The 14,698-nt window shown below is 34.4% G+C and overlaps 2 protein-coding genes across 11 annotated transcripts in view; one reads left to right on the top strand and one right to left on the bottom strand.

The window, feature by feature from the left end:
• NDUFA4 (NDUFA4 mitochondrial complex associated) overlaps window positions 1-14,698 on the top strand; it is a 711,072-nt gene that overhangs the window by 604,067 nt on the left and 92,307 nt on the right. The gene's annotated exons all lie outside the window — the stretch shown is intronic.
• PHF14 (PHD finger protein 14) overlaps window positions 1-14,698 on the bottom strand; it is a 200,367-nt gene that overhangs the window by 132,054 nt on the left and 53,615 nt on the right. For all 10 annotated transcript variants that reach the window (XM_050783024.1, XM_050783014.1, XM_050783016.1 and 7 more), the window contains exons 7-12: window positions 14,278-14,415; window positions 6,989-7,135; window positions 6,080-6,350; window positions 5,677-5,783; window positions 3,901-3,996; window positions 1,970-2,073 (exon numbers count right to left, since the gene is read on the bottom strand). In XM_050783024.1, coding sequence (XP_050638981.1) covers window positions 1,970-2,073; window positions 3,901-3,996; window positions 5,677-5,783; window positions 6,080-6,350; window positions 6,989-7,135; window positions 14,278-14,415 — 863 coding nt within the window. The remainder of the gene's footprint in view (window positions 1-1,969; window positions 2,074-3,900; window positions 3,997-5,676; window positions 5,784-6,079; window positions 6,351-6,988; window positions 7,136-14,277; window positions 14,416-14,698) is intronic.

The raw sequence follows: 14,698 nt of genomic DNA, 5'->3' as shown, positions 1-14,698 counted from the left end.
TTATCCTCAACATCATATTCATTTTAATTTTAATTATTACCTAAAATCCATTTCACATTAGTTCACTTTTTCTCTAGACACATAAATGATAGAACAAAGTAAATTCCCAATTTTCTAAAACTATGAAAAAATTACTTCACAAACAGAATGTAGTTTATTTCCTACCATTAGTTTAGTTGTAAACCTTTCAAAGATTCTTCAACATGTAGATATTGCTACAAGTATACATGAGTCTCTTTTCAATATTGGATTTAGAGTCTTAAAAATATACTAATTAAATTCAAAAGTAAAAAAATTAAAAACACACACACTATATATATACACACACACACATATCAATTGATATTTATTGCAAAGATTATGGAATTTTGTGATTGTTACTATTATTTTAGGATTTTTTGGTTTCTCAGAAATCTAACTTCTCTTATGCAAAAAGGCAATTTAACTACACCTGCGTACACAAGTACCATCACCTGAAAATCTAAAGTATATTTATATTTGGAATGTACAGAAAGCAATGATAGTTAGGTTTGTTTTTTTTTTTAATACGCCTAGAAAAAAAGTCACACACATACACACTTAAAAAGCCAAAATAAATAAATAAAAAACCAGTACCTCGTCTCAGTAAAAAAGAAAAATCGCTTAAAATATATTCTGAAACAAAAACGAATTGTAGTCATAAAAGTCAGAAGCATAGTGATATTGCCTGATGGTTCCAAATGAACCAACTATGTTTGAAAAAGCTGGCCTGAGAATGTGCTAATGTTCACATTGTACACTAATACAATGTGGGCTTTCCCCACATTTCAAGGAAGTTATTTGCTATTACTTGTAGAGGGAGCCTCCAACAAAAAAAAAAGAAGGTAGTTATGGAGATTGATATTGTTGTTATTGCTACTATTTCTGAGAAAGAAATTTTGAGAAGAATATTTATGTATTTATACATGCATAACATATATGTATGCATATACATGGATAAATATACACACACATACACACACACATACAAAAACACTAGCATCTTTTAAACTTCTCTCACTTAATCAATATAAATTATTTGGGAAAAAGTAAGATCGTAACCTATTTATTTATGGAAAGAAGTCTTGACTACAATAAACTTACTATAATGGTGAACAATGAAAATATTGAGCAAAGAAAATAAAAAACAAAAATACTTATGCAAACAAAGTGATTGCAACTGAGCATCAAGAGAAAAAAAGTGTAGAACCTCAAAACTAAAACTTATCGGGCCGGGCGCAGTGGCTCACGCCTGTAATCCCAGCACTTCGGGAGGCCGAGACGGGTGGATCACGAGGTCAGGAGATCGAGACCATCCTGGCTAACGCAGTGAAACTCCGTCTCTACTAAAGAATACAAAAAATTAGCCAGGCGTAGTGGTGGGCGCCTATAGTCCCAGCTACTCAGGAGGCTAAGGCAGGAGAATGGCGTGAACCCAGGAGGCGGAGGTTGCAGTGAGCCGAGATTGTGCCACTGCACTCCAGACTGGGTGACAGAGCGAGACTCCGTCTCAAAAAAAAGACAAAAAACTAAAACTTATCTTCATTATCCACTATCCACAAAGGCAATAGGTTCATTCTATATATGTATATGACACCCATCACTATCTATAAAACAAACTCTACGATTCATTCAAGTAAAATAAAATACAAATGCCCATCTGTTATATTGTTTTAATTATTTAAGACAATAACCATAATGTTATCTAAAGTAATTTTCCAATTCCCCAAAGAGTACTGCTCATTTCCATAGAGTTTAGGTTAAAACAGCAACAAAAATCCCCTCTATCATTCATACTGGAATGCATCTTTGATAAAATGAATTTCAAATGCACTTAAATTCTGCTACAGACATAATTCATTCTCAAATATTTGCAGGATCTTCTTTCTAATAAGTATCAGTAAAAAAAAATACACAGTATTATTCTATCATTATTAATTTCATTACTTGCCTATAAAGTACTGCAGGAAGAGTAGATGTCTTTTGTGTGCCTCCTTCTTTTTTACTTGGTTTTCTCTCCTTGGGTGCTCGCAAAATTGCTGGTATATTCAACTTCTATTGATTTGAACAAATGTAGTATATATTGTTTTAAGAAAGAAATAAAAGCAACATTTTCCTCTAATTGCCACTTAAGCTAAGTAAATATAGTAGGATTGTTAGGGGAAAATCTGCCTTACCAGTTATTACATTGGCAAAAAGGATTAAAATGAGCTTTCTTCTAATAGTTATTTCCATTAGAAATCTATAATTACAGACTTCCATCAATTTTCAGTGGTACACTAAAACATAAAAATTAAACTTCTACTTCAGCTTTGAAAGACAAAGACACATATGTAGGAGGTTTGAAAAAAAAAAAAACACAGAACACTTGACAAAAAGAATATTGAGGCCGTTTATTTTCTTCAGCACCCCAGCTATATTGGTGCTCTATAGGTTAATTAGAAAAATTATCTTATTGGACCAAACTCTCCAACAAAGCAAGTGAGATTCTCTTTGGGTTTCTACTAATCTGTAGTATGCTGGCTTCTCAGACAGCAACCATCTATCAAAGTCATTTCTCAGTGGCCTAGTGGGCCCACATCTGTTCAACCAACTGAAAAAAAAAAAAGTGTCATGCAAGCAGTATAAATGAATTCTACTTGGGCTATGTATTTTACATTTGCAAAAGGAAATTTGCAAACCTCTGTTAAAAGTCTTTTAATAAATGAAACTGTCTTTTATGATAGATAATATTTTAAACAGGAGATTCTTATGAGAAAAATTTGCAAATCAAGCCAAAAGATAATGCCAGCTTGGCAAATAAACTAAAGTTTTATACTCAACATTAACTCCTCCAAATATTAACTATAAAACACCATCATCTTCCAAAAATCCATCAACCAACCTAATACCAGGGACCAAGGCTGATCCTCCCAGAGGCAACTACTAATTCTCACCTATTAAAACATTCTTTATGATACAAGCCACATACATTCTTTTCACATAAAGCATCTTCAAAGCTGGTACAGCACAGTACAAATCAGTATGTATCACTTCATAAAATGTCTACACAAGCTGTGTGATGAACTTGACTTTTTACAAACCCCTAAAACAAGTATAATGAAAAATATCTCCTTGAAAAGCTCCTTCACAAATAAAACTACTTTTTAGTGAAAGGACCACAAACAGTGGGTCTCCATCATCCTTAAAAAATATAATTAAAAATATTTGTTAAAAACTTAATTTATCAATTATATACACAGTACTAAAAAAGGCATTCAAAGAAATCCATCTAACAATAATTATTCAACACCAAAAACTTTAACAGGCTAAAGGTGTTCATGAATAAAGTTTTTTAAATAACTACGATGACAGCAACTGTTGAAGGGGAAAAAATACATCTTAACATAAAAGTTTAAATAACCATCTCTTATACAGCTGAAAACCAAACTAACATAAAAATGAATATCTCTAGTTTGCCTTTTTAAATTTTAAATTATACATCCAAAGAATAGAAAAAAAATACAGCATAAGAACAGGAAAGAAAAAAATGTAGCAAGCAATCTAAAACTGCTAAATTAAAAGAAAGAAGAATGTATTAGGAAAAACTCATGCTTCAAGTCTTAAGCTTCATCACAAATGACAGGTCAATCAGTTAGAGCAAATGAAAAAATTTTGCACACAAGATAGCTGTTGAAACAACCAAATTAAACTAGAGGTCTTCAGTAGGCAGCTTCCAATGCTCTAGGTGTATTTCAAGCAGAAATCATTATCCCAAAGGATTAGGCCTTGATCAAACAGAATTCTTCGGTTAGTCAAATGACAGTTGTATCAAAAATCTGTTCTTTGAAAATCATATAGAGAGCAAGAATTGAAGGAGACAGTAATTGGAAAGAAACTAACCTGCCCTGTGATTCTGCCTAGTAAAGCCCATATTCCTTGTCCTTCACTTCGAAGTTTTCCATTCAGGTTTTGTAGTTCTTCTAAAGATTCACATAGCTACAAAGTAATCAAATTAGTAAAGTTCATTAAAATATCTGACAATTTAAGAAATATCTACATTTCTATTCTATTCTCTATATATACAATTTTTTTTTTTTTTTTTTTTTTTTTTTGAGACACAGTCTTACTCTGTCGCCAGGCTGGAGTGCAAGTGACATGATCTCAGCTCACTACAACCTCCACCTCCTGGGTTCAAGTGATTCTTCTGCCACAGTCTCCCAAGTAGCTGAGACTATTGGCATGCATCACCACACCCAGCTATTTTTGTATTTTTAGTAGAGACAGAGTTTCACCATGTTGGCCAGGCTGGTCTCGATCTATTTTTTTTTGAGACGGAGTCTCACTCTGTCACCCAGGCTAGAGTGCAGTCGTGCAATCTTGTGTCCCTGTAACCACCACCTCCCGGGTTCAAGCAATTCTCCTGCCTCAGCCTCCCGAGTAGCTGGGATTACAGGCGCCCTCCACCACACCCAGCTAACTTTTGTATTTTTAGTAGAGACGGGGTTTTGCCATGTTGGCCAGGCTGGTCTCAAACTCCTAGGACGATCTCAATCTCCTGACCTCATGATCCACCCACCTCGGCCTCCCAAAGTGTTAGGATTACATGCATGAGCCACTGTGCTCGGCCTCCATATATCCATATATTTTTAATATATTCAAGCCACAATACCACTGAAATACAAGGCTATCCAATTATTCAGCAGTATTTGTTGCTGTAAGCATTTTATTTTCTGCTGACATTTTTACTAATGATGATAACTAGGTTTATACCTTTTTTTACAGTTTGCTATATAACATCACATTCTGCTAACCAATCCTTCTGACTCTATCAAGAGGTATTTCCACTATTTTCCCAACGAAAAAAACTAAGGATCACAGAGCTTTTGTGAGTTGGCCAAGATCACAGAACTAGCAAGAATCCCCAGGTCCTCTGAATCTAATTCTAAGTACTCTTTTTACTACACAGTGTAGCTGATTATTGGAAACGTACTTCCTACTATTTCTTTATGACTTAAAATGTTTTCTAACAATAAGTCAATACCCGTTTTATATGTCAAGTTATACTGGGTATGACATTTTAACCACATTTTGCTTTTATAAGATATTTCTTTTTGAATCTTTTCTCATTAGGATAAAGAGGTTACATGAAAATTCAAATTTGGAAATTTTTATTCCAAACATTATGATATAATTCAAGATAAATAATAATTTAAAGAAAAGTTTCTAAATTTTCTACAAACTTAGAAAGTGAAGCTCTCTAGCAATGTTTATTGGCTAGAAATAGAGAATAGAGTCAGATGAGTTGGCCTCACACCAACTGACTTCACTTGTCAAGTCTGTGACTTGACTACTTGTGTGAACCTGGGCAAATTGTTTAACTTCTTCAGGATTCAGTGTTCTCCCTGAAAATGGAAGCAATGATTATAACCTACACTATAAAGTTAACCTGAGAATTAAATAATACATGTAAACAGATTAAAATTATGCCTGGCACACAAAGTGCTCAGAAAGAGATGGTGATGATAATGAAACTAATGAGGAGTAGGAGTTATAGGGAAGAGCCTAAGAGCTCCAGAAGAATTTAAAAATAAAACATAAAAGAAATGCCATACGATCACAAAAGAAATCATCACTAAGATCTATCACATTATGTTGCATATTTTGTAGCTAACTTACCTTATTATATTCTACATGAAGCTTTTCTTGTTCATTCTCTAATTTATCTTTTATATTCTTTTGTTCAGCCATATTTTCCTGAATTTGAATCATGCGCATATTTCTCTCTATTTAAATGAAATATCCAATTTTACTTTAGTAGGAAGTAAAAACTGACATAGGAAGAAACTAGCCATAAAGATGATCACATTGATAAACCTACATAGTTTAAAACTTTTAAGTATATTCACAAATAAATGAACCTAGCATTTTGTAAAAACCCACAACATATTAGGAAAATAAACTTTCCTCTATGATATACGTAGCATGCCTAATAAATTTCTAAAAATTAACAGTATATCAAATACTTTCATTAACAAATTGTTCTCAGTGAAACTGTGCATGTATCAGTGTCTATACTGACCAAAATAATAATTCACAAAATCTGCAGTGAGAGCTGGTTGCTTATGCTTTCTCCTTCCATCCACACTAGAACTAGTATCTGAATTGTCCACTGGAAAGATATCTGTACTGATCCCCATGAGTTCTGCTTTCCGCATAAGTTTACGAATAGCTGAAGCACTGCTGGTGAGTGGTCTGGGCAATTTTTCCCTTGGAACCCAGGCCTGGGGTCTGGTAGATCGAGCTAGTTCTGCTTTGGCACGATACTGCTGAAGCCGGGCATTGATCCTTGCCTATAAAAGAAATGTATTCAAATTTTAAAAGATAATAAAATGAAACATGTTCCTTATGATTTTTACATTGATTTTTATTCCCATGTTTACAGAAAGATAATCAGAACTTCTTATACCAAGGCAAATTATAGGTATGAATGATCCTTAAGGTATACTGTATAATTTTTGAGTTACAATAAACTATATCTGCCCCTAGTAACAACGGTCCTAACTTATAATCAGAGTTTGGAGAAACTAATTTAATTAAGCTGAAGTTTCTCTTCTTAATAACTGCTATTGTCTCCATAGATTTAATGTATATAAAATTATATTTTAAATATTGGCAAACTGACCAAATCCTTTGAACAGACTGAAACAAGACGTAGTCAATATATTGCACTGATAGAGTAATTTCCTCACAGTCACATTTTTCAATGTAAAAATATATTTTATAAAGGACTGCTCTGTTTGACTAAATGAGGAGTACTGTATTCAGCCAAAAATTATACTCACTATGTACCTTAATCACAATCCACTTCCTAGGTAACTAACCAAACTTCTTATTATACTTCACATGTCACTGGAAAACACACATAAGATGTAAAATCCACACATAACCTTAAAACAAAAACACACGGGTTTTGACACGAATCCCATACCTGTGCTTCTGGTGATAGTTGCTTCTCTCTCTCTTGCAAAGACATTTTACAATAGGACTGTAGAGCCAAGTAGTTTTTTCTCTTCCACTTTCTGTCTAATCTATCTGCATGTTGCTTACAATAAGCAAAGAATGGATCTGCTATATCCTATACAAAAAAAGTGCAGAAAAATAGTAAACATTTGTAATCTGAAGAGTCATAAAAGACTTAACACAAAAGAATATTACTTGCTTTTCAAAGAATCTACTAGTGCTAGTTACGTCTAATTACAAAAATAATTTTTATAATGATAAAAATTACTTCTTTAGAAACTTAATCTTGTATGTCAACTTCAAATTACCAACAACTTTTTTCTTTAAAGGGCCTGTGGGTTTAAAGATATTGAAATCAAATATAATGTATTATTTGGGTGTACTTGTATAGTAGCCCTTCAATATCCATGGGGGACTGGTTCCAGGACCCCCCAAGGAAACCAAAATCTGTGGATGTTCAAGTATCTTATGTTAAATGGTGTGGTATTTGCATCTAGTTTACATGCATTCTCCCACATATTTTAAGTAATCTCTACATTACTCATAATACCTAATACACAAATGTAAATGTGCAAATAGTTGTTACACTGTATTGGTTTTATATTTGTATTCTTTTTTATGATGCTTTTTTTTCCCCAAACATTTTCGATCTGCAGTTGGTTGAATCTAAGAATGTGTAATCCACAGACACGGAGGGCTGGCTGTATTTTTTTTTTTAAATCACTGTTTAAAACAAATAGGATTTTAATACTCTTAGGTAGGAATAATCATTAAATATTAAAGTTATTCACACATAAACTAATATTGCAAAACAACAATATTCGACTAGCCAACAAGATAAGTGTGGCATTTCTAACTGACTAACAATGGACAGATTCTACTGAGGATAAAAATAGAATTAAGGGGCAGGTGCAGTGGCACACACCTGTAATCCCAGCACTTTGGGAGACAGAGGTAAGCAGGTCACATGAGGTTGGGAGTTCAAGACTAGCCTGGCCAACATGGCAAAACTGTCTCTACTAAAAGTACAAAAATTAGCCAGGCACAGTGGCATGTGCCTGTAATCTCAGCTACTCGGGAGGCTGAGGTAGAAGAATTGCTTGAACACAGGAGGCAGATGTTGTAATTAACCGAGATTGCGCCATTGCACTCCAGCCTGGGTGACAGAGTGAGACTCTGTTTCAAAAAAAAAAAAAAAAAAAATAGAATTCAGAAATTCCAAGCCCTGTCAATAAAAAAATTTAAGCTATGCCCTTAACTCTTTCCCTAAAATCTCAAATGGAATTACAGCTCTCTCATAGCCTAACAGCACATTTTCATTCAGAAAAAGTAATGTACAAAAAAGAGGATTTATTCTATCAAAAACAACTTGTAAAGATGCAGTCCAAAAAAGTAATTTACAATGTAATTGCTAACAAAACAACAGACTGTTCATTCTTTATGTCTGTCCCAAAAAAGGAATAGTAAACATAAGCTATTAGTTTTTCTCTAAGTTATGTCAAGTGTCTCTAAGTAGAGTTTTACAACCCAAAGAGAAATGACAACACTATCAAGGAGAGACATACAATAGAAAGAATTAAAAAAACTAATGTGTACTTAATATTAAAAAAAAAAAAAAAAAAGCATATGAGTCAGTTCTGTAGTGTGGTATCTACAGATGTCACAGTACAGCAATGTGTATCACAGAATTTCAAGACATAAAAACCTGGATACAATCTTGGCTCTACCATTTACTGGCTATGGGACTTCAAAAAATTGCTTAACATCTCTGGGCCTCAGTTACCACATTAGTAAAACAGGGTTTACTTATAATTTCTTCATATAGCTTTAAAAATAAAATACAAAAATTTAGTTAGGAGACTACATTAACACATACAAACAGCTGCTTTCTCATGACATGCTCTAAATCTTGGTGAAAGAGATGTTTAATGGAAATAAAGATTATACTGAACCTCAGCCCAAATGCCCAGATCTAGGTAATTATTCTAATGTTTCAAAGTAAATGAGGTTGAAATTGAGTCATTAGAGATAGGGTTCATGCTTGCATAGGTGAGTTAAGCATTTGGACCAAGACTCTGACCTAAGAAAAACCTCAATACTTACTATGGCAGAAACTACTAACTGTCTTACAATATCCATTATTCCCATTAGTACTAGAACCCTATGAGTTTTTTACTGGGCATATGACTATCCTGCTAGAAACTATCTGGTCCAGCCTCCCCACAGCTAGATGTGGCCATGTGATTAAGTTCTGGCCAATAAGTTGTATGAAATTCCCAGACCATGCCCTTGAAAGGAAGCTGCCTACTCTTAACCTCCTCTTTGCTACTTCCAATGAGGAAGAATCCAGTCAAGATAGTGATAAACCATCTCTGACTGTGTAGGTGAGTGCAACAGACTAAAGGATGGTGAAGCAGGAAGAAAGAAGGGAACTAATCCCTGGAACCAAACTCCCCTTAGTATCTAATCCGTCTAGAATTGTTTATTAGAGTGAATTCAACTTCTTCTTCGTTTAAGCAACCTGTTACTTGGTTTTGTTAAGCCAGTCAAAATAGTGTCCTAATTAATTCATTGGTTGACATGGAATATCCCTTCAACCTGCTTAGAGAAATGGAGCTTTCAAGATCCTACTCCCAGTGGAAGATGGAAAGGGAAAGACATGTTTCTGAATATCTACCATGAAATAAGCACATGTGCTTCTGTATCTATTATCTCTTTAACCTTCACCACTACCACATGAGGTAGGTTCTACCATTTTAATATCAATTTTATGGATAGAAAACTGAAAGCCAGAGAGGTTAAGTTGCTGAACCAAGACCTATGTCCAGTATGTAAGATCCATCTTCCTTAGCCATTACCTGACTGTCATCAGATTCATTTAAGGAAGTTTCTAAATAGAGGTTACTAGAGCCCAACTCTGCAAATTCTGATTCAGCAAATCTGAGGCAAGGGCCTTAAATGCAAATGCCTTGAGAAGCAGTAACAATCAACATAAATGGGTGAAAGAGACCTAAAAGATGCTAAAAAAGAAATAAAGACAAAAATGAATGATGAGAGGCAGTTAGTAAATGGTGAGGCCTGTGAGAACTCAGAGCCTGTGGCATACTGGAATGCCCCCCACAAAGGCATTCAAATTCAAGGTTTTCTTTTTTAACCCTATTCCTAACAAACAAAATCCATCTATGGATTAAGTTTAGCTTGTGGGCCTCTAGATGGCATGATTTGGTCCAGAATCTTAAAATCTTGTTTTTTGTTTGTTTTTTTCTTTTTAAACAAAGCTCCCTGGGTAAAACTGACATAGCAGATCAAAGTTACATAAACTGAAAGAAGACACAGTTTCAGTCTTGTACATGGAGAACCACCTGGCACTTGTAAAAACAGTATAATTGAAGAACATACATATGCTTTATTGGTATCTTAATAGTAAAACTGATGTGTTTATTGAAACAAGAAACATTCAAATACAGTAATAACCTAATGGCATATCACACTTATCCTCTCAATTATGCACTATCAATATTCTTGTCCATCCCACCTCAGTCATATATGCTCTAACAGAATGAAATCTTGAACTTCTGGGCTCTGCAATCCTCCCGCCTCAGCCTCCTGAGCAGTTAGGACTATAGGCACACACCACCACACCTGGTTAATTTTTACATTTTGTGTAGAGATGGGGTCTTGCTATGTTGCCCAGGCTCATCTCAAAATCCTGGCCTCAAGAGATCCTCCTTGGCTTGGCCTTTCAAAGTACTGGGATTACAGGTGTGTGCCACCGCACCCGGTTTTATATTGTTTCAAATATAATTTTCTACATACATATGTATAGTTTCTACTCTACAGAGTACAGCAATGTTCAATAGCAGCAAATTATACCTTAATTACAGAAGAAACTACCATATGGCTTACTCAGACTATAAGTAACTTTAGACTATATAATGTAAAACATAGTAACTTAAGTTGTAGTCAGCATAACTGAGCCTGAGCAATAGCTCAGTATTTTTTTACTTATTTATTTAAATTTTTTAGAGGTAGGGTCTCGCTCTGTTCCCCAGGCCGAGTGCAGTGGTGAGAACATAGTTCAATGCAGCCTCGAACTCCCAGGTATATGTGATGCTCCCACCTCAGCCTCTCCAGTAGCTGAGACTACAGGCACCATCACATCCAGCTAATTTTTTTTTTTTTTTTTTTTTTTTTTTGTAGAGATGGGGTCCTGCTATGTTGCCCAAGCTGGTCTCAAACTCCTGGCCTGAAGCAATCCTCTGGCCTTGGCCTCCCAAAGTGTTGGAATTACAGGCATGAGTCACTGCACCCAGCCCTACAGTTCATTTTTTAAAATAAGATGTTGTGTCATAATATGGTTTTAAATATCCTTCTAATAAAGCATGTTGTGTCATAACATGCTTTGACTATTCTAAATAAATCTGGAATATTCACAAAGTAGATGAAAGAGAATAGAAATTTCATATGGATTCTCACCAATAAGATAAAGGACTATGTCAGAAGGCTATATACAAAGTCATAAAAAATATAGAAAGGTATACAATGCCATCAGATGAAACTGATATGTTTATTCTATTTTTCAACCTTTTTTTTAACAGCCTATATAAAACCACCACGAAAAAGTAGTAAATCCAATTTGATACAGTCTTTAAAAAAAGTTTCCTAGAATGTCTAAAGAGTATAAAATGGAAATAGAAGGCAAGATATGCTCACAAACATAGATCTGTTTTAGTTTAAAATGTGTTTCTTAATTTTAAATGCTATTACATTACATAAATCCTTTTTTTTTTTTTTTTTTTGAGACGGAGTCTCGCTGTGTCTCCCAGGCTGGAGTGCAGTGGCGTGATCTCGGCTCACTGCAAGCTCCGCCTCCCGGGTTCACGCCATTCTCCCGCGTTCACGCCATTCTCCCGCCTCAGCCTCCCAAGTAGCTGAGACTACAGGCGCCCGCCACCACGCCCGGCTAGTTTTTTGTATTTTTAGTAGAGACGGGGTTTCACCATGTTAGCCAGGATAGTCTCGATCTCCTGACCTCGTGATCCACCCGCCTCGGCCTCCCAAAGTGCTGGGATTACAGGCTTGAGCCACCGCGCCCGACCCATAAATCCTTATGTACACAAGTACAACCATCTAGAAATAGACAAGACCTTCATTTTAACAGAATGATTACTGTCAAAAGCAAATTTCATTAATACTGATTCATGCAATATCCTGGGTTTTGGAACATCATTCAGAAAATATTTAGAAACCAGGAGCATGTATATGTAAATATGCTTTAAATCATTTCCCCCCAAAACAACAGCACACTAAGTAAGGCAGTGAATAGGGAGAAAAGTTGTATTTTATTATTCCAACATCCAGGGCTCCCACCTAATCAATCAAGGGACACAGCAAGGCAAGGAAGATGCCTCAGGGCTAATTCTCACATCCTAATGTATCTGTTTCCCTGTAAATTTCCCCAAATTAGCTTATAGATAAGATGTACAGACCACAGACTGTAAACTATGTAGCTTAATATTGTGTTTAGTTTCATTTAATTTGCATGCCTTTAGAAGGAGATGCACTCTCCAAATCCCATAAACTATATTACACCCCACTGTCCCAAACGTGGCTGCTTCACACATTTTTGTTAATTAACTAGCTGCCATCTTGCCAAAAATGATGACGTATGATGTTGTGCAAAGTAATCCAAAGTACCATAGTAAAAAAGAAAGCTCTCCACTGGCTCCAAAAGAACCCTACTAACTGCAAAGCTCAAAAGACAACTAACCTTATCCTACAGATTCTCTGATCCAAGTATTTACCTAGTATTTAATCTGGTCCTCTAAGTCTTACCTGTATTGCCTTCTTGTACTTTTGTCCACCATCCTGAGTTGTAGCTATGAGGAATCCAGACTACCCCATTGTATAATTATAACTCTATGGCTACCTAGTGGCTGAGAAGATGCTCACTGTTCATCTAGTAGCCTTCATCAAAGTACAACTTCTTAAAATTAAGAGACTGGAACAGCTGTATGTATCAAAAACAGCTACATGTATCAAAAATACAATTCCTATAAGATTTGTTTATTCATAAAATACATCCTTCAAATTTTTTTCTACAAATTTTCTTCATCAGAGTATCTTTACTTATTTTCTGGAAATGAAATAAATGTACTAAGATAAAATCTCAGCACAATAAGCAAAATTTACCCAATAAAAGAAAAAACATAACGAGAGGCTTAGATTATTACCATAAAGCCATCATGAATATACAATAAAAATTATTAAATAAACAGTCTTTACTATATGAGCTTAAAGAATGAACTGAACCTGCTCACGATTCGTTAACATTCTTAAAAATTACTGCAGACCCTAAAGAGTTTATGTGAGTTATATTTCAGACAGTTACCATATTAAAAATTAAAACTGAAAAATTTTTGCAATATTCATTAATTTATTTTAAACAAAGGGCCCATTACAGAAGCATACACTTTTACTAAAATAAATACAATTCACATACACACAAAAATTTAGTGAGGAGAGTGGCACTGTTTTACATTTTTGCAAATATCTAGACATTAGTCTAGATAGCTGACATAAAAAAAGGTAGCTGGGTTCTCAAAATTGTTTCCATATTCAGTGGGTTCTATTGTTATACTGTATGTAATCTCTGGAAGTCTCCACTAATACTCATGAAAGAACAGAGTTCAGAAAAGTAAATAACATTTTATAGTGTAATGAAAATAGTTTTAAACTCAGACTACTTGAACAAATCTTAATGAGTCCCCAAAACACTGAAAACTACTGTTTAATGTAAAGACAATAAATCTGAAAGGAATATTATGGAATTAAAAATAACAGTAAAGAGATAGTAACAGAGATACTGAAGACACAGTAATGATTTTACTTAAATAAAAATAGAGCAAGGTTACTCAAATACAGTTTCAGATTCGCGTATAAAATATGCCTTTTTTTAAACTATAATTCATGGGGCTGAAATGCTGACATTTTAATGCTTTAAGACAACTTGGATTATCTTTCATTTTATCAGTCAGATCTCACTATAAAAATTTTAATGTTTTCCAAATGTCTGACTAGCTTTAAGACTGACAAAACTCATAGAGATTTACTCTTAACCTTTTAGAACAGTGATCCTGGCAACAACTTTAAAAATAAATGTTAAAATTTCTTTTATTATTTATACTTGTTATAGGACATAGAGTCAAAAGATGTCTTGTGAACATATTCACCAACTATGGGTTTAAATAAACCTACCTCTTCCGCTGCTGCCTCTGAAAGCAGACCTTCCTTCTGAGCACAGGTCACATGGAAATAGGCTCTGCACATCCCTGCATCACAGCTGATGCAAACTCCAGTTCTAGCAAAGCGAGGGTCTTCACAAAAGCTACACTCCTACAACAAAGAAACAGAAAAACTCTCAAAGAGAGTTTTTTCCAGACTAAAGACTGCATTCTCATACAAAGCATCCACTAAATATTTAAAATGTTAAATACAAATAGTGAACCAATTATGTACCAATACAAACAATAACTGTAAAAAACATAATTACCTATATGGTTCAAATCAAAATTCAACTAATTTAATGGTAATAACAAATAATAATACAACCATAGTTAAAATTATTTGAGGATTTACTATGTGCCAGTCACTATTCTAAACACTTTACATATATAGA

The sequence above is a fragment of the Macaca thibetana genome, chromosome 3, assembly GCF_024542745.1.
Source record: "Macaca thibetana thibetana isolate TM-01 chromosome 3, ASM2454274v1, whole genome shotgun sequence".
Classification (NCBI taxonomy): Eukaryota; Metazoa; Chordata; class Mammalia; order Primates; family Cercopithecidae; genus Macaca; species Macaca thibetana.
The sequence above is the reverse complement of the archived record's forward strand: the minus strand, read 5'-3'. Positions and strand labels throughout refer to the sequence as shown.